General features: G+C 33.8%; 3 protein-coding genes across 3 annotated transcripts; all 3 read right to left on the bottom strand.

Annotated features, from left to right (window-relative positions):
• Positions 1 to 8,162: 8,162 nt before the first annotated feature.
• LOC106440330 (50S ribosomal protein L13, chloroplastic-like) lies at positions 8,163 to 9,331 on the bottom strand. The gene is made up of 2 exons (XM_013881972.3): positions 8,987 to 9,331; positions 8,163 to 8,789 (listed from the first exon to the last, which is right to left on the bottom strand). Exons 1-2 carry the CDS (start codon positions 9,239 to 9,241, stop codon positions 8,316 to 8,318), a joined length of 729 nt encoding a protein of 242 aa, XP_013737426.1. The 5' UTR covers positions 9,242 to 9,331; the 3' UTR covers positions 8,163 to 8,315.
• A 3,247-nt stretch (positions 9,332 to 12,578) lies between these two features.
• Positions 12,579 to 14,245, bottom strand: LOC106397923 (B-box zinc finger protein 22). The gene is made up of 3 exons (XM_013838558.3): positions 13,889 to 14,245; positions 13,275 to 13,700; positions 12,579 to 13,063 (listed from the first exon to the last, which is right to left on the bottom strand). The coding sequence occupies exons 1-3, from the start codon at positions 14,069 to 14,071 to the stop codon at positions 12,797 to 12,799; spliced, it is 876 nt and encodes a 291-aa protein (XP_013694012.2). The 5' UTR covers positions 14,072 to 14,245; the 3' UTR covers positions 12,579 to 12,796.
• A 161-nt stretch (positions 14,246 to 14,406) lies between these two features.
• LOC106397913 (NADH kinase-like) lies at positions 14,407 to 17,091 on the bottom strand. Its single transcript, XM_013838548.3, has 6 exons — positions 16,944 to 17,091; positions 16,383 to 16,628; positions 16,041 to 16,121; positions 15,812 to 15,963; positions 15,177 to 15,551; positions 14,407 to 14,777 (listed from the first exon to the last, which is right to left on the bottom strand). Exons 1-6 carry the CDS (start codon positions 17,034 to 17,036, stop codon positions 14,687 to 14,689), a joined length of 1,038 nt encoding a protein of 345 aa, XP_013694002.2. The 5' UTR covers positions 17,037 to 17,091; the 3' UTR covers positions 14,407 to 14,686.
• Between the last annotated feature and the right edge of the window lie 2,505 nt (positions 17,092 to 19,596).

Raw genomic sequence — 19,596 nt, 5'->3', positions numbered from 1 at the left:
TCTATAATACCTATGTTTATGTGACTTATATATTATTACTATAAATTTTGTAAATTTTTTATTTATGTAAAAATTATTATGTAACAATACTATTTTATATTATTATGGTGCAATACTATTATACATAATATATTTTTTATGAAAAATGCTTTTTTTTATGTAGATCCAATTTAATTTAACTTCAATAACTGTTTTTTGAGATACTGGTAAAAACAATATTTTTTAAGAAAAATTAGCTACAATATATTGTACTTCAAAATAATTTTGTAGTAGTGATCTTATTTGAGAAATTACTTGAAATACACTAATTTGGGCAAAATAGTTTTTATTTTTTAATTGGAAATAGAAATGGATCTATCTAATAAAATAATTTTTAAAATCTTTGCAAAATGTATTTTAGAAAATTAATCATTTAAATTTTCATTACCATTAAAATATATTTAATAATATTTTTTATAATTTTAATTTTTTGCTAATAAATGAAAACTAAATTAAATTTTAATTTCTAATTAAAGTTTATTATATGTAAAAATTTGAACTAAGTACTTATTTTAAGTAAAATTTTAAATGATTCTGAATTCTTTTTAAAAGTATTTTGATAGAATTTTCTTAAAAATATTTATTTGTATTTCAAATAAAAAAATGAAGATATTAAAATCATGTCTATATGAATAATGTGTATTATAGCTCTCTTGAACTCTAGATGAAAGAATACGGTTTCTAATGTTCCTTTTTAATTAAATAGCTGAAATTAAATTAGAAAAATATCACATGTTAAAAAAAAGAAGCATATGTTTAGGAAGGAAATCAGGAAAAGATCTCATTAACCATACATTTACTTAGTTATTTAGGAAAAGAAAAGACTAAAATGTAACCACAATTATTGTTATGATATTATTATGCAAATAGAAAATTTCATTAAAGTAATTATCTAGGAGAATGTCCAATTTAAAAATTCACATATGAAAAAAATTGTGACTTCTCTTTTAATATATAAGATATATAGATAAATAGATAGATAAATAAATATTCTTTCTGAGCAACCGCCCTCACCAATTAGGAATGGACATTTAAGATTGTTAGATAGTTATTACAACATTGGTTAGGTCATCTCAAGTAACATAGCCTTTACGCTTTGGCCATCATTTAACTTCCTACTAGATCATTCTCTTCTTTCTTATTTGCGTTTGTGTCTGTCTCATCCCAGACTACCTCAGTTACTATTTTCAGTCAGAAAAGGATTGTATAGTAAGAGACATTAACTTCTCAACCTAGAACTAGGGCTGTTCAATCTGGTTTAACCAAACCAATTAAAACCGTACCAAACCGAAATAGAAAAAGTGATTTGTATTTAGTAATGCCGAATATTCAGAATATGGTAATACGGAATATACCAAATGGATATTGTTTTTAAGAAACCGCAGAATATGGAAATAGTTTGGTATATAAACCTATCAAACCGAATAAACCAATCAATTAAAATATAGTAGCATAATTATATGTAGATCATATAATATAATTAACGATATATACATAAAATTTATTTTATAGATATGATCTTCATACTTAAAATTTTGATTTCAGTAATTTAATATTTTATTTTTTGTTAAAATTAATTTATTTTAAATTTTTATGAAATTAAACATAAAATAATTTTTTACTTTTTGTTGACAAGTATGTGTGCTAATATTTAGTTATTTAATAATATTATGGATTACTAATTTTTCTCATTATTATTCTATAAAAACTATTATTATTATTAACTTAATATTTTTACTAATCATTTTAAATAGTTAAAGAAAAAAAGAAAACATATTCTATTTAAAAACTGAAATATCTTCATGTTATAAAGCTGATATCTTATCATATAAAGTAAAATTCACAAAATCTTATAAAAGATAAATATATTTACGATTTTTTGGTATAAAACTGAATAAACCAAAAACCGACAATATCTAAACCGAACCAAACCAAATTTGATATGGTTATAACATGGTACCTATTTCTTATAAACTGAATTACCAAAAAACTGAAAAACCAAACGGAAACGAACCTATATCCAGATTGGACACACCTACCTAGAACTCTCGTTTATTAACTCTTTGCTAAAAGCCTAAAAGCCATGCATGAGTATACTTGTTTTTTGTTACTAGTGAAACAGATATAAGGGAAAAATTGCGACGTTGTTCAAAAAAGGAAAAATAGCATATGAAAAACAAACAAATAACCAACGTGAGTTCTTCTGTATCTGTATGATTGGACTTTACGATTCAACATATAGATATAAATATTAGATGCTTAAGTTTTAATTGATTTCACCTAATTTCTCCAATAATAATAATAATTTCATCTATCTATCTATCTATACTATTATTTGCGAAGTAAAATTTTGGAATCGAGCTCCCACGTTAATATCGTTAGAATGGTTAATATCGTTTGTACCCTTAATGAATAAAATGTACAACTAAATTAAAAAAAATAAAAACGAAATTTTAATTTATTTGATTAGATAATTGATTAAAATTAATAATAGTAAGAATTATCCAAAATCTGATAATATAATTTTAAAAAGAGATAATTTTTGTATATATTGTATTGTTATCTGAAAAAGTCTTTTAGTAAAAAGTTAAAAACATGAATTATATATAAAAAGTTAAAAACATGAATTATATAACTAAATATTAATCAAATAAATTCTTAATTATATAATTAAAATAGAATATTGAATTATCCAAAATATAAAAATATAATTAAAAAATATAATTTCTATATATATATTGTATTGTTATCTGAAAAAGTATTTTAGTAAAAAGTTAAAACATAAATTATATAATTAAATATTAATCAAATAATTTTTTTAATTATATAATATTAAGTTATTTTAAGATTTATTTTAGTATAATGAATATCATGTACAAAAAACTTTTCAAAAATTATGAAAATGTTTAAGCCCGCATCGCGGACAAAACACATAGTTATCCAAATAAAGATTACTTGATTTTTTATAACGAGAATTATCATTTAAAAAAAATGCAAGGCTGCTCAAAAAAGGAAAAAAATGCATTAAAAAGCCAAACCGTCATATAAATAAATTTATAGTTAAGGATTTTGCCATGTAAATCTATATATATAAAACCAATTCATGATAGGAAGTGGACGTACACTCCTGTTAGAAATCAGTTAAGGGTTTACATATCTCTTTATAAACAACTCTCAACACACACTTTTCTTCTCAAACAAAGAAAAAAAAGAAGAGAAGCCAACGAGCGTTTTTATGGATTTCGATCTCAACATGCCCCCGTATACCTTCGTGAAGACACTATCTGCAAGTGATGTCGGTAGTCAAAGCCGACTTATGCTGCAAAGAAGCGACGCCGAGAACCACATCTTGAGTCATCTGTCTGAAGAAAACAATATAGCAATCCAAGCAGGCGAAGGAGTCATGATTAGAGTGTGCGACCGCAACTCAGACACTGAGCATGTGCTTGTTCTAAAGAGAATGGTAAACACAACAGGAAGCTATGTTTTAAACGGTGGATGGATTAGAGAATTTGTCAATAGGAGAGGTTGGAAGGAAGGACAAAAGATTGGACTCTTCTGGAATAGCAATAAAAACAGTCTCGATATTTATATGCTTCATCCTCCTCCTGCAGATAAAAAAAATCCTAACTAGGTGGAAAGATCTTCTTCTCTTCTGAGGACCTACCTAATATACATCTAGATGTCTTTGTTTTTGTTTTTTTTTTCCAGGGTTTTTTTTAATAAAGCCTAGACATGACTATGTTTGTTTACCCAAAACGTTAATAATTCATGGTAAAATTCGAACTTAGAATTCGCGGGTTTAGGTTTTATCCCAAGTTTTTTCTCTTATCACCATGTTTGTCTTTCTTTTGTTATCCCACCCCTTTTTATCAACTTTTAGTTATTCTTTAAAGCTTTCAATAGGTCAAACTAAAACTTAATCCCTTTTCTAATCCTTCAGTCACCGAATTTATCTCTTACGTTTTCGATTCATTCTTTGACTTTTATGTTTTTGGTATTTTGATTTCTATCTATATTAATCCCGTTTAGAGCACCATTAACCCTAGCACTCAAATTGGAGTGCTTAATTTTTTTCTTTCTCTGATTTAAAAAAAAAATTAAAAACGAACCAATCGCGGCAGCCACGTGTCAGTGGGATCCGCGAAACAGGGTTAACACCGGTGCTTAATTAGGCAGTAGAAGCATAGGTGCTTAATTTTTGAGTGGATCCTACCCACTATTATATATTAACTAGATTTTTAACCGCGCTACGCGCAGATAAAATATTATATGTATTTCTCAATTCTAAAAAAATAATGTATAATATTGTATTATATTATTTAAAGAATATAAAATAAAACTACATAACATAAATATATATTTTTAAATTTTCTTTGTGGAAATCATTATGTTGTTTGATTGTTGTACTTGATTCACATATTTGCATAGTTATTTGTGATAGATGAATAACTATAATTTTATTATCAATAAATAATATATATTTATTATATAATATAAAAAAATAAAATTATTTACTTTTAAAACAAACTTGTCTTATGTTGGGGACTCGGTTATAGACATATCATATTCGAATGAGACATTTTTACAGTTATCAATCTTCTTAATAGTTAAGAAACAAATCTGAATATCAAAACAATATCTCATACGATCTCTTTGTGGAATAACTGCTCTGAAGAAATTGAATTTATGCATCAAAAAAGACTGGAAATGGATGTGCAGATGTGTTATCTAAGTCAGCTTTACAAAATACTATTCATAGTTCATATATCATTTATGTCAATCCTATTTTTTTGTCCATCCTTTCTTAAACATCTTGAAATAACTGATGCTAATTAATAATAAACTTTTGGCTGGCAAAAAAAAATCAAATTTATCTAATTATAGCTTAATTTGTCTAACTAATATATATGTATTTCTCAATTCTAAAAAAATAATGCATAATATTGTATTACATTATTTAAAGAATATAAAATAAGACTACCTAACATAAATATATTTTTTAAATTTTCTTTGTGGAAATTATTATGTTGTTTGATTGTTGTACTTGATTCACATATTGGCATAGATATTTGTGATAGATGAATAACTATATTTTTAATATCAGTAAATAATATATATTTATTATATAATATAAGAAAAACAAAAATATTTACTTTTTAAACAAAGTTGTCTCATGTTGGGGATTCGGTTATAGACATATAATATTCGAAAGAGAAATTTTTACAGTTATCAATCTTCTTAACAGTCAAGAAACAAATCTGAATATCAAAACAATATCTCATACGATATCTTTGTGGAATAACTGCTCTGGAGAAATTGAATTTAGGCATCAAAAAAGACTGGAAATGATGTGCAGATGTGTTATATAAGTCAGCTTTACAAAGTACTACTATTCATAGTTCATATATCATTTAAGTCAATCATTTCTTAAACATCTTGAAATAATTGAGGCTAATTAATAATAAACTTTTGACTGAAAAAAAATCAAATTTATCTAATTATTGCTTGAATATTTTATTAATATTGTCTAAGAAGCTTTCAATTGATATCATAGTTTAATTTTTATTAGTTTTTTTTGTTAATTTTAGAGTTTTTTTGTATTTAAGATTTTTTTCCATATTAAGCTTATATTTCTTTCACATAATATATATGTCATAAAAATTACCATCAAATCAGTTTTACTTATTTAGTATTTTGTTTTTAATGAAAATATATTTTTTAAATAATTTAATTTAAAATAAAATTATATATTAATTTGTTGTAATCTAATAATTTGATTGATTTAATTAATTTGCTTTGGTGGATAACTTAAAAAGCTTTCATATGAATCGGGGAAAACAAGCTTATGTTGTTATATTATATTTATTTGTGTATATGAAATCTATATATAATGCTAGTGTAACAAAGAAAGAACATTATTTTTTGTAACTTCAAAAAGATACATTATTACAATTTGAAATTATTCAAAATTGAATAAAATGGTAACTAAATAAATCTAATTGTTTTTTATCTTGTTTAGTTGGATTCTCATGAAAAGAAATCAATAGGTTAAACAAATGTTTCAAAATTTGTTGTGTTATTGTTTTGTTTATAAATTATATAATTTATTGAATTGATATATTTAATTATTGCACCATTAAATAATATTTTATTAACACATTAGAGAACTATGTTTTGAATTGTTTTGTCAAAATTGTACAAGAATCTATGCTTTTTCATATTTGTCACGAAAATTTATATGTTAAACTTACTTTTACAAAATTCTTAACTTTGTCACAAAAACAAAAATCTATGATTTTTCATATTTGTCAATGTTCTCACACTTTCAAAGAATATATTAGCTTAGTCACTTACTTATTTTTTTTTACAAAATAAAGTATCGGAGTCTTGAAAGTTGAATTCATATTATTGTAAATGTACATAAGAGTTTATGATTACATATTTAGTGATTCTTGTATATGTGTCCAAGAAAGTTTCAATGGCTTAGTGGTATTTGACCTATATTTATGTCATACTAACCCGGGTTCGATCCTTTCCTTTGCATTGTTTTTTCATTTTTTACGAAAACATAAATGAAATAATCTGGCAACTTCAGACGGTCTGATTGGACGATTTTTTGTGCCTACGTGAACACTCTAAGAGGAGCTTATATCCTCCTTTTAGTATAGTATAGATTTTTTTGCTAAGCTCCCTCTCTAAGCATCCCCATTAATGCTGTTCTTAGGGTTTTAGGTTGTTTTGGTTTGCATTTTGCTTTTAACTTGTTCATCGTGGCTTCACAAAGCTAATAATGAACACAATTGACAATATTTTTTTTTTAATTATGAGAAGTGTTATGGTATCATAAAAACTTTTTGAAGTCCACCTACTAATATACATATATATGAACTAGTTATTTACCTTAGACTCTAATATCATGGTATTGTTAATGTTTCGCTAAAGTTATCTCTACTGTTTCTGTGTGGACAAGACCATTAGTTTTTTTTTCTTTTTTCATATGTCAAAATTTCTTGTATATATGATCTACTGGTTTCAACCAATTTAGTAAAATGATTTTTTGTATTGGCCGCTTATTAGATCATACAAATCTTTAACAAGAATGTACATATTAATATCACTCTGGGCTGAGGCACATGTAGTAAATGATCCACGGAGGGGGAATCAGGTACAGATCACTTCCACATTAGCGACGTCAGGAAGATAGTGTTTCATAGATGGATCATGGAAAGATAAGGATTTATTTTCAGGGCAAGGATGGTATAGCACTTTACCGGGTTTTGATGGTTTATTAGGGGCAAGGAATGTAAGGGCATGTGTATCACCTCTTCATTCGGAGGTGGAAGCCTTAATTTGGACAATGGAATGTATGAAGAATTTAAGACAGTTTCATGTGACGTTTGCAACGGATTGTTCTCAATTGGTGAAGATGGTTTCGGAACCAGAAGAATGGCCAGCATTTGAAAGCTATCTGGAAGACATTAAGCTCTTAAAAAGAAGTTTCTTCAACTCAAACATCATTCATGTACCACGGATGGAGAACCTACGGGCGGATAGCTTAGCACGCAGTGCTAGGAAACAACCGTCTTTCGTCGTTCACATGGATGTGGAGTTACCGATTTGGTTTACAGAGTCAAGTTGAGTCTGTAAATAGTTTTTGCTGTCAAAAAAAAAAAAATACATATGGATATACAATATAAGTAGATGAGTGGGTTTTACTTAATAACTCTGTTGTGATCTCATTGACAAGGATTTTAATGTTATTCTGGCCAATATATTTTAGGAATTTGATGCTTTATCATGGATTTTGGTGCAGGTTATATGCACAATGGAGTTTGATCAGTCATTCTTAATTCGTTACATATACATGAGATAATACTTGAAACAGAAGGGCCTAGAGAACCAGGGAGATTTGTCATTTTTCTTCAATAATCTTAGGAATTTATTTTCTATATATAATGAATCTCTGTAATTGCAAATGCTTATGCATAAGAAAAGAAGCTATCAGTCCAGTAATCTCCTGGAGAGTTCGAGACTCTTACTCTAGTACCATCCAAGATAGTGGCTTATGATGTTGCGGTAGCCAAATTATATCATTAAGATAGTTAGCAGCAAAAAAAAAATTCACACTAAAAAACTTTATAGCATAGAGTTGATAGTTGCAGGCAACAGAATCAAGAATCTTCAAAGTCTCCCCTCTGGTTTTGAGATGAAGAAACTACACAAACCCGAGAAGTAAAAAACTGGAGCTTAGTAGATATACTCCATGGTGTTATCTATTTCTGCAGCTGTATTCTCTTGTCCCTGATAGGCAGATCAAGCGGCTTCTGTGCCTCATGAGGATGGTCTGGGCCTTTGTACACCTTCAGGTGATTGAACAAAGCTCTCCCAAGCCGTCCCTTTGGGAGCATTCCACGAACAGCATGCTCAATGATTCTCTCAGGGATTCTCTGCTGCAACTGATCAAAGGTTTCCACTGTCATGCCGCCAGGTCGTCCTGAATGCCTCCTGTACAGCTTTTGGTTCCTTTTCTTTCCAGACACAGCCACTTTCTCAGCATTCACCACAATGACAAAGGCTCCCATGTCGACACTGGGAGTGTAGGAGGCAAGGTTCTTCCCACGGATGTGATTAGCAATGGTTGATGCTAACCTTCCCAGAATCTTGTCGGTTGCATCGACCACATACCAGGGCTTGTCCGTGTTCACATGGTCTGAAGCCTTTGGGTACCATGTTGTGTTCCAGATGTCCTATAAACACAATGTGAAGAAAGTAAAGGTTCACACTTTACGAATCAAGAAGAAGAAAAAAAAAATCAAACTTTCTAATCTGTTTTAACTATCTGATGCACATATACTTATACAAAACAATGATTAAGAGATGTGAATAACAAAAGCGTTGAAGCTAAAGCAAGAACGAGCTAGATAGAGAGAAAAAAGATCGTTACAGGGCCATTTGCTTCCTCTTCGTCGAACATCCACCGTTGGTTTGCAGGAACGAGGGAAGTAGTAGTTGTCTGCTCGGCTTCGCACTTCACCTGCACTCCCCTCTTCGTGTTCGCGTTAGTGGCGACTCGAACCGGCGGCTTTGAGATAGCATTTAGAGAGAAGCCTAAGAACGAAGACCTTCTGTTACATCCGGAGGTTTTCACCGAAGAAGAAGAAGGGAGTATAACTGCCGAAGACGAACAGAGAATCGCCATTGTTGTTCTTCTGTGCTCTTTCGATGTAATGGATAAGATTGTGTTCTTCGGTTCAGTTCAGACAATAACAGTGGTGGCAATAAGTGTAAATAAGATAATTTATAGGACGAGAAAGGTAATATAAACGGGTTCAGAATCCGACTCGTTTGGAGCTCCGAATCTAGCCCAATACGATTGTGATGTAAACGAGATAAAAAAATAGGATTTCTATGATAAACTGTGGTCCAGAACAATGGCCCATGGGCCGTAACATCCAATACACAGCTGACATTACCACACGCGTGTATGTCAATCGCTTGTTCTCTATCTGAAACTCAAAGCAACACTCACAGTGACAGTCTCGCACTAACATAAATCAACTGCGATTATGCTTTGAAACTTTATCGTTACGGATCAGTAAATCATCTCTCAAGAACTGGGTGGTAAGTAAGTTTGGACGATGAACTTAAAATAGGCACGAGAGTTCGGGTTTGGGTATTTCTATTTTCGGGTGGTGCAGTTTGACATAAATTTTCCTATTTAGCCCGAAATAAAGTTGTAACATCCCGAGTTGTGATATGTGAAAAGGTTTAAGAGAATTGATTTAGCTACCTATGTCACCAAAGTTGACTTACCTTTTCTGGAACACATCCTGAAAGAACTCCAGAGTTAAGCGTGCTTGACCTGGAGTAGTGGAAGGATGGGTGACCTATCGGGAAGTGATTCGCGATAGCGTGCGAGTGAGGCCAAAGCATGGGGAAAGGTCGGGTGGTGATTGCAGGGTCAGTAAACAATGATTTCGAGCCTTTGGAAAATTAACGGACCGACCGTCAGACGGGATGGGGCCCACGGGCCGAGAGAGCGGGCGTGGGTGGCCCATTAGCCGTGGGCGGGTCGGGGCGTTATAAGTGGTATCAGAGCTGGTTAGCCATCTCGGTTCTGACCCGAGAGGCGTCTTGAGACCTGTCGTGGGGCGCAACGAGGACGTTGCGTTCTTTGAGAGGGGGTGAATTGTAACATCCCGAGTTGTGATATGTGAAAAGGCTTAAGAGAATTGATTTGGCTACCTATGTCACCAAAGTTGACTTACCTTTTTCGGAACACATCCTGAAAGAACTCCAGAGTTAAGCGTGCTTGACCTGGAGTAGTGGAAGGATGGGTGACCTATCGGGAAGTGATTCGCGATAGCGTGCGAGTGAGGCCAAAGCATGGGGAAAGGTCGGGTGGTGATTGCAGGGTCAGTAAACAATGATTTCGAGCCTTTGGAAAATTAACGGACCGACCGTCAGACGGGATGGGGCCCACGGGCCGAGAGAGCGGGCGTGGGTGGCCCATTAGCCGTGGGCGGGTCGGGGCGTTATCAGTGGTATCAGAGCTGGTTAGCCATCTCGGTTCTGACCCGAGAGGCGTCTTGAGACCTGTCGTGGGCGCAACGAGGACGTTGCATTCTTTGAGAGGGGGTGAATTGTAACATCCCGAGTTGTGATATGTGAAAAGGCTTAAGAGAATTGATTTGGCTACCTATGTCACCAAAGTTGACTTACCTTTTCCGGAACACATCCTGAAAGAACTCCAGAGTTAAGCGTGCTTGACCTGGAGTAGTGGAAGGATGGGTGACCTATCGGGAAGTGATTCGCGATAGCGTGCGAGTGAGGCCAAAGCATGGGGAAAGGTCGGGTGGTGATTGCAGGGTCAGTAAACAATGATTTCGAGCCTTTGAAAAATTAACGGACCGACCGTCAGACGGGATGGGGCCCACGGGCCGAGAGAGCGGGCGTGGGTGGCCCATTAGCCGTGGGCGGGTCGGGGCGTTACAAAAGTTTGGTTCGGTATTCGGTTAGTTAATTTTTCTAAAATCCTACCAAAGTTTTTGATTTCCCTTAAACTTTTGTTTAATTTTTTAAAAAAATTTAGAGATAAATATGGTTAGTTCAGTTATTTCGGTTAGTTCAGGTTTTGGTATGGTCTAGCTATAATTTTATTTTTTGAAGAAAATTATTGCTGTACCAAACTGAAAACCTATTTTTTTTATTAAAAACCAACCAAATCAAGCCGAACTTCCAACCAAACTAACTAAAAATTCGATTTAGTTCGGCGACTGAGTCGGTTCGGTTCAAAATCTCAGGCTTGCTTTAACATATTAAGTGAAACATTGTTGACGGGTCAATGCTTTCAGAGAGAGAAGAGCTCTTGCATTGACCCTCAACGACACAAAAACAAACAGCAGTGAACAGGCTTCACAAAATGGTGAACATCGTAGTTGGGATCATCATACTCCTTGTTTGGCTTATCATACTTGGAATCACTTCCACCAAGTTCCTAGTTGGCATGAGCTTGCAAGTTGTGGTTGTTGCTTTCATATTTGGAAACATGTTCAACACAGTATTCAAATCTATCATCTACTTGTGTGTGATACACCCCTTAGATGTTGGCGATAGATGTGAAATAGATGGAATCCATGTAACTTAAACTCGTCAATGTTCAAGAAATAGCTAGGTGGCAGCTAGGTATTTTATATAAGATTATTAATTAGACGTACGCTTAGATTGATTTTTTAAGCCCATTGATCTTTTTTGAAAAAAATAATCAAGAAAAATCATTTTGTTTAGCTCCGGTTGGCTAATTAGTCGCTGTCAAGACCAATTTTTAGAACATTGATTTTTGATATTGTAATGTTAGAAGAAAACTCTTATTGTTCCTTTGTGTGTTTCTCCAGATGGTTGTGGAAGTGTTGAACATATTAACAACTGTGTTCTTGAGGTTTGATAACCAGAAAGTTGTGTACCCTAACAGTCTCCTATGGACTAAATCCATTGGAAACTATTATCGGAGTCCAGAAATGGGTGATGGAATTGAATTCTCCATCCACATTACTACTCCAGCTGAGAAAATCACCCTCATCTAGCAGAGAATCACATGGTACATCGTGCATATATCACAAGCCTTATACATGGATATTTGTATACTTATGACATGCATTCTCTGTGATAGTTACATTGAGAGTATTTATATACTTCACATGGTATCCAGCGCCAATGATAGTATTCAAAGACATGGAGTCATTGAACAGTGCGAGGATTGCGGTTTGGCCAACGCATAGAATGAATCATCAAGATATGGGAGAGAGATGGGCTAGAAAATCTCAACTTGTTGAAGAGATTGCCAAGATTTGCAGAGTGCTTGACATTAAGTATAGGTTGTATCCTCTTGACATCAATGTCAAAACTATGACATCTCCTACTAGTTTGCCTGTTTCTGACCGTCTTCCACCTCATTGGTCTGGTCCTGCTTCTGGCAGCAAATGAAACTTAACACAGTTTGCATCAAGAGGTTCTGTTTCTCATTTTTTTAAAGAAAAAGTTGTAACTACATATTTAGAATTTAGCTAGCAAAATGAGCTACTTGATGATTACAAGACTGATGTCATGTACATATTATTGTAATCTCAATACAAATCTTTCACCAAATATAATATATTTGTTCCAAATATGAACACTCAACTTCAAGTCACATACCAACACCTACAGTACAATAGTTCACATCTATTATCAGACCAGCCGATGGTCGTTGCAGTTTTTAGAACCGTCTCCTCCGCCGCTTCCCAACCCTCTGGTTAGGAGATGAGCCGGTGTACGGAGTTGAAGAAGATATGTCCGGAACAAACACTGACTGATGGTCAAAATGTTTAGGCCAGTTTAGACCAGAAGCTGTTGGTGGAGAATGGATCTGTGGAACTGCCCATGATGTCTCACCTCCCAAGCAGTTGTTGTTATCTTCTCCATCTTCTTCTCCAGATCTCATCACGGAAGAACTGTCTGAATCTCCTCGTCTACTAGTATCAGCCTGATAAAAAAAAATGATAAAAAATGCCAAAATGAAGACCAATCTTTACTTGTTACCAAAGCAGAAAATCGCACCTAAGCGAAACAATTTTTTAAAAATTGATCTAGGCTTTAAAAAAATCGTTAATAATCTCATATAAAACGTCTAATTAACTCCTAATAATTTCACGAACACTGCTTGTTACACACACAAATGATAACTAATTGTTTACCTTAGATGATGAACCGTTATTCTCCATGTATTCATAGCTCTGATCAAAGTCAGTTAATCCGAAAATCTCCTCTAATTGCCACTGACCAGTAGCTGATCCACTGCTTGCAATAGGAAGCTTTGTGGAAACATGATCACTGACTTTAGTTTCAGGTAAACCCACCTGATGATGATCAAAGTCCATCTTCTGAGGCTCAGATGTAGTTAATGTAAACTGTTTGGTCTCCATGGCTTTATCATCATTAGATGCTGGTGATGATGATTTTGTAGAAGGACCTGTGTCTATAGCTTCAAGACCAACCCTGATCCCAGTCAGAAGAAACCTCTGGTGAGCTGAGACATGAGGGTTCACAGTGTGGATTGCCACATCGCATTTCCGACATAGTAAAGCTCTGTCTTGCAGACAAAAGAAGAATCCAGAAGCTTCCTGTCAAGTTCACATCACGAAACAGAGCATTAAACAGAGCATAAAACAGAACATTAAACAGAGCAATGACCTCTCTAAACGTATAAAGGTTCAAACTTTTTATAACAAAAGCCAAAAACTCAGACAAACTTTTATGTCAGAGCTTAAAGCCTCAAAACTTTTGAGATGCAAGAGAGATGAGTTCAGACCTGACAAATGTCGCATTTGGGTATGGAAGAGGAAGAGACAGAGAGAGGGACTCTCTGGTGTTTTTCAGCGAGTTTATTAGCGGCGTGAATTTTCTCATCGCAAGCCCAACACAACGCAGCTTCATCGGCGCAACATAGCACCGCCGCTTCCGCCGCCTCGCAGACGTTGCACTGTATCTTCATCCAAAAAACCAAAGATTCAAATCTTGAGAAAACGAAACTTATCCTTTCGTTTCTTTGATTTTGTTGTTTCGCTTGTGGATCGCTGTCGGAGACTTGATTTGTCTCCTCAAGACTTTGAGGTTTATGGTTTTAAGAAACTCTTACGTTCTACCAATTTGTCTGTATGAGAATTTTCTGATAAATATTTTTCTGGTCAAAATGAATTTATTTATAACTTCCTGATTAAAAAAAATGTTTATTTGGATTCTAAAGAAAAATAATTTTACAATATCAAGATTATATTCATACACGTATGCTTACACAAGCCATAAACAAATTAATCAACAGTGAGAATCTTAATCAACCAATCATTAATAAGATCCCATTTTGAAAATAAAAATAATAATTTGTACATTCGAATTCTAGATTAGTCGTTGGCCTTTGAGGAAAAGTATCATATAAATTAATAGATTAATAAAATAATAAATAGTGGTGGGTGTCTAAGCACAGTATATAAGCGGTGGGGTAGAAAAGAAAATATGAAGGAGTCTAGGGGATATTTTTTAGACTGATGAGTGAACACTGGGAGTACACGTGGCAGTCTAAGTACATGTGTCTTAATTGCAGGAGACCATCTTAGCTGTAACTTGCAGAGTAAACACATCTCTGCATCACTTGAATTTTCTTGTACTCATGCTCAGAATATCTACCGTTTGCATTATACAATCTACATATATAAATACTATAATTATGGGATGATAACGAAATTTTTACAAAGAAAAATATCCAGTCTTATAATGTCAACATTATATTCAAACACGTATGGTTACGCAAGCCATAAACAAATCAATCAACCAATCATTAATAAGGTCCCAGTTTGAAAAAGATCTTTCTCCAAATCAACAATTTGCACGAGAAAAGAGATTATTCTAGATGATTAATTTATTTTTATTCAAGAGGATCAGACACATCCACGTTCTTGGTTCAAGAAAGATAGCTACTGAATCAAAGAATCAACGAATCTTTCGGTCCAAGGAACCTTTGCCATAACTATCTACAGACAAGTGGGTTGAAAGCTGTCTCTCAATGCACCAACTCTTTAACTTTAATGAACGCATTCTAGTACCTTGATCTGATCTGAGTAAAGCCTTGAGACAAGAACACGTTTAAAACCGGCGCATCAGATGATATCTCGATTGTATCGCCGAGCTGCACGTTGTAGTTAACCTGACAACCGTCGATGTAGATAGTTCCATGGTCTGAATACCAGTTAACATCCAAGAATTGGTCCGGTTTAAACGCTGAATGCATTTGAGAAAGGGTTGGACCGGGAGAGATGGGCTCTCTAACCATAAACTGTAGATCACGAGACAACATAGGCATCAGGAACCCACCTGCTGACAGCATTGCTGCAGTTGACCCAGCTGCTGTGCAGACTCTTAGACCGCTCGAGCGGCAGTTCACTGTCTTTGGATTGGTATCACAATCTTTGTTCTTTATCCTGCGCATGTTGTGAAAACATTGGTACATAAAATTACTTAGAGAAGGTTAATGTATAAAACAGTGTTCTAAAAATCTGTTTAGGCAGCGGCGCTGCCCATATAGTTCAGCAAACAACACGATTTTTTTAACAAACCGGTATAGGCATTCCTAGACGCCCACCTAAACAATAATACTCTATAAGGCGCCTAACCACCACTGCCTAGTTTCCTTAACATTAGTCTAAAAATTGTATACTTTGTGATTCTAAGAAACTCTTACTTGAACGAGAACTTTGAAACAGCGGCAGGGCATGGGTGTGCGATCAGAATGTCATTAAGTGCGTGTGAAAGAAGAGGTTCTGAGTTTAACTTTACTGATATTCTCGATACTTTGGAAGGAACTACTCTGCCAAATAAAATGTCATCTAGTACCTGTGAAACAAATAGCTGAATGTTCAAAACCGATAAGTAAACAAATAGGCTTATTCCTCTATCAAAGCTTTACTCACCTGTTCAAAGTTATCAACTGTTGCAGCACAAAGATGACCTGTGCTTCTACTAGCGTCAAACTGATCACTTAGTTCTTCCACCTATAGTTATTATAAACAACACACTTAGCTTGTTTCCACATTCTTTACGAAAAGCTAAATCCAATCAGGTAATATGAGAAAAACCAGTCTAGATGGCCTAATCGGCAAATCTGGTTAAAATGAACGACTTTTCTAAAACAATTTTTTTTTAAAACTGTGTAGGCGTTCAAAAAATCGGCCACCTAAACAATAATCCTCAAAAATCGTCTAAAAGCGGCCTAGAGATTCCTTGAACATGGAGAAAAACAGAGGCTAAAAGACCTCGTGAGCTTGTGTTGGGTCAGAGTTGACTCCAAGAACATGAACAGAATCGTCTATAAAATGACTAGCGTGCAAGAGGGTGCCATCTCCACCAACGGTGATGACCATATCAACATCACGAATGGGATGTGATAAGTCATTACGTGAGATGGGTTTCCATTCGACTGGCTTCTTATTTAGTATCTCCTGACAAAAGGTTATAGCATCCCTGTGTACTTTGCACCTGCTCTCTAGATACTGAAGAACCTAAACAACATTAAAAAAAAAACATGAGTCAACAATGTTCTTTGTAATTAACACATCTTGTCTTCACATTGAGAAGAACCAAAGATGGAAACTTTTTTTCTCAAAGGGGACACGAAGGAAGCAGAAAGATTTGTAATTTACGTTATTACATATACGAGTTCACAAGACCCAACAAGAGTTTCTCTTCACGACATTATCAAAACGTTACGGTCATGCTCTCTCAGGAATTACGTCGAACATATTCGATTCGAAACGAAATAAACGTGATCTGGCTAGAAAAACTTCAAAATCAAGATGACACGAGGAGGGCGATACCTGATGATTTTTGATGAGCGAGACACCATCTGTTTCAAGGAATGGGTACAGATCAACCGGTTTCAATAGAAGTAGAAGCTTCCTGATCGCCATTCTCCTTCAATCAATCTCTATAGAGAGAATGAAGATGACGATCTCCATAAAGGCATAGGACCCTCCTCTTAAGTGAGAGTGTTTCTTTCTTGAAAGTGGCAAAAGATTCAGGCCCAAATACAAGGTCGGCCCATTATAAACTCTACTGAAGTGGCCCAATTACTCGGATCTAAATTTCCGACCGGTTTAGCTGTAGGGGTGGGCATTTCGGTTTAGTTTCGGGTTCGGTTTAGGTTCGGTTTGGTTTGGGTAATTTGGGTTTTATAAAACTCAAACCAATTAAAACCAAAGTAGCTTTGGTTTGGGTTCGGTTTGGGTTTAATTCGGTTCGGTTCAGTTCGGTTTGGTTTAGATTTAGTTCGGTTTACATTATTATGGTCTAGTTTGGTTTGGTGTAGTTCGGGTTGGTTATAAAATATGAAGGCATCAGTTTTATAGTTTTATTAAAAAATAATCAACTCATAAACGATAGAGTGAGAATATAAAAACTTATGCTACATGATTTTATATATAATAGTATTATTTGAATCGTATTTATAATTTTTTTTAAAGTTATGGAAGCTATGAAAAAATGAAAAACGAAACTTTAACTAAAATTTTCAATATGTTAATACATATATATATATATTATATATATTTTTACTATATATATATTAGATTATCGGTTTGGTTCGGTTTGGTTCGGTTTAAACCCAAACCAAACCAAACCGTTCGGGTTGAGTAAAACATGAACCAATTGGGTTACATAAAGAGCACGGTTTGGTTTGGTTCGGTTTAACTTCGGTTTGGTTGGTTCGGTTCGGTTCGGTTTGGGTTTTTTGTCCACCCCCTGCATCTAGCTCCCTCTGTAATGGCTCTAGATTTTTTTTTTTTTTTGAACTTTAGTGGCTCTTGATGTTTAAAATATATTTTCCAACTTATAATTTTGAATTTTGTAGTTAATTTTAGTATTGTGTTTTAAGTATTTTATGTTTCTTGTATATGAGCACTTAATATTTTAGATGATTCAAAAACAAATTTAAATTTAAAAATCGGATTATTTTTTTAATCAAATATTTGAGATGTTTGGGTATTCATTAATGGTACCATGTCAAATCCTAGGATCCTAGCCGGTACTATTCAGATCTAAACCTGGTCTCCGACGTTTTGCCTATCAGGAACAATCCTTAGTAGGATCACATCATTCGAATCGAGTGGGCAGTCCTTTAAAGATTGTTCGGTCTAGAATCTGATCTTGAAGTTGGGTTAGTTTTGAGATCGCACCGGACCGGTTAGGATCCACGTGTTTTCATAATGGTGATACCACCACTATTGCCGAACCGAACCTATGAATTTGACCTAGAAATATCAGAATTCACGTGATTGTCTCTGATTTGACCAATTGATGTAGTAAGCTACTGACCTACTGTACGAGAAATCTAGTTGAACAACCTAGGACATATCTTATAGTTTGTCCAAAAACATTTTGCTTGTTTATAAAACATTTGTGTGTGTATGTATATGATTTGAATGAGACAAAAATAAATAATGCTCTAAGATAAGAAAACTATACCTAACATTATACAGACAAATTATGGTGGATTGTACGAGAACCACTGAACCACATGAAAACAATTACCCATCCATGTAATTATGTGCATGATCAATAAACTACTCTTGTCCATGTTGTCATACTGGTGGGCTTTTGTGCAAATTTAAATTACTTTATCTTATTTGTTAACATGAAAATAAGTAAATAACTAATAACCACATCCATGTACTTATATCTGCATGGATAAACTACTCTTGTCATACTGGTGGATTTGTGAAAATTTAAATTGTTTATTTTTTCTTAGTTATAAAAATGATAAACATAAATATATGTGTTAAGATTCGACACACCAAAATATGATACAAGCCAAGAAAAATTGGCTTTTATAGAATGTGTGATCAAAATCGAAAATATTCGCCTGTTCGAATTATTCGCCAAAGCACTTGACTATGATCTTTCTATTAATATGAAGTTATCTTTAATTATTGTTATGCTAAGCTCAAGCGTCTTGGACTAATAATTTTTTATTTTTTTTTTGAAAAGGGGCTGTCTTGGACTAATGAGTTAGGTAATCCTTGCTATATCCCATATGGTTTGAACGGAACAACAGATTGAATAAAGTGCTCATGTACTCTTAATGAGGCAAAAAATGATCCGGCGTACTCTCACGTGATCTGAGCGTTTAAAGGCAGGAGTACCTGAGCGTTTAATTCCAACAGATTACACAACAGCGTCTCCTCTTCACCGGTGACCTTGTTCAAAGAATTTGACAGGCAAATCAAGGATACAATCCTTGCAAGAAGGAACAGGAAAGCCTTCACTGGACTCTTGCGTCAGTGGCTGGCTAACGAGTAGGCAGTAGCGACCTGGTTCACCTGATCTGTTTGATACCTGTTATAATTCAAAAAAAAAGTTATAATTCAGGATTTTACCATGTTTTTATCATTTTTGCCATGGTTCTTCCCTGTTAGCTTAATTTTTTTTCTTAAGCTTAAAATCTTTGTACCACACAAACAGCGATCATTCTTC

Source organism: Brassica napus, unplaced genomic scaffold (assembly GCF_020379485.1).
Source record: "Brassica napus cultivar Da-Ae unplaced genomic scaffold, Da-Ae ScsIHWf_3070;HRSCAF=3881, whole genome shotgun sequence".
NCBI lineage: Eukaryota > Viridiplantae > Streptophyta > Magnoliopsida > Brassicales > Brassicaceae > Brassica > Brassica napus.
The sequence above is the reverse complement of the archived record's forward strand: the minus strand, read 5'-3'. Positions and strand labels throughout refer to the sequence as shown.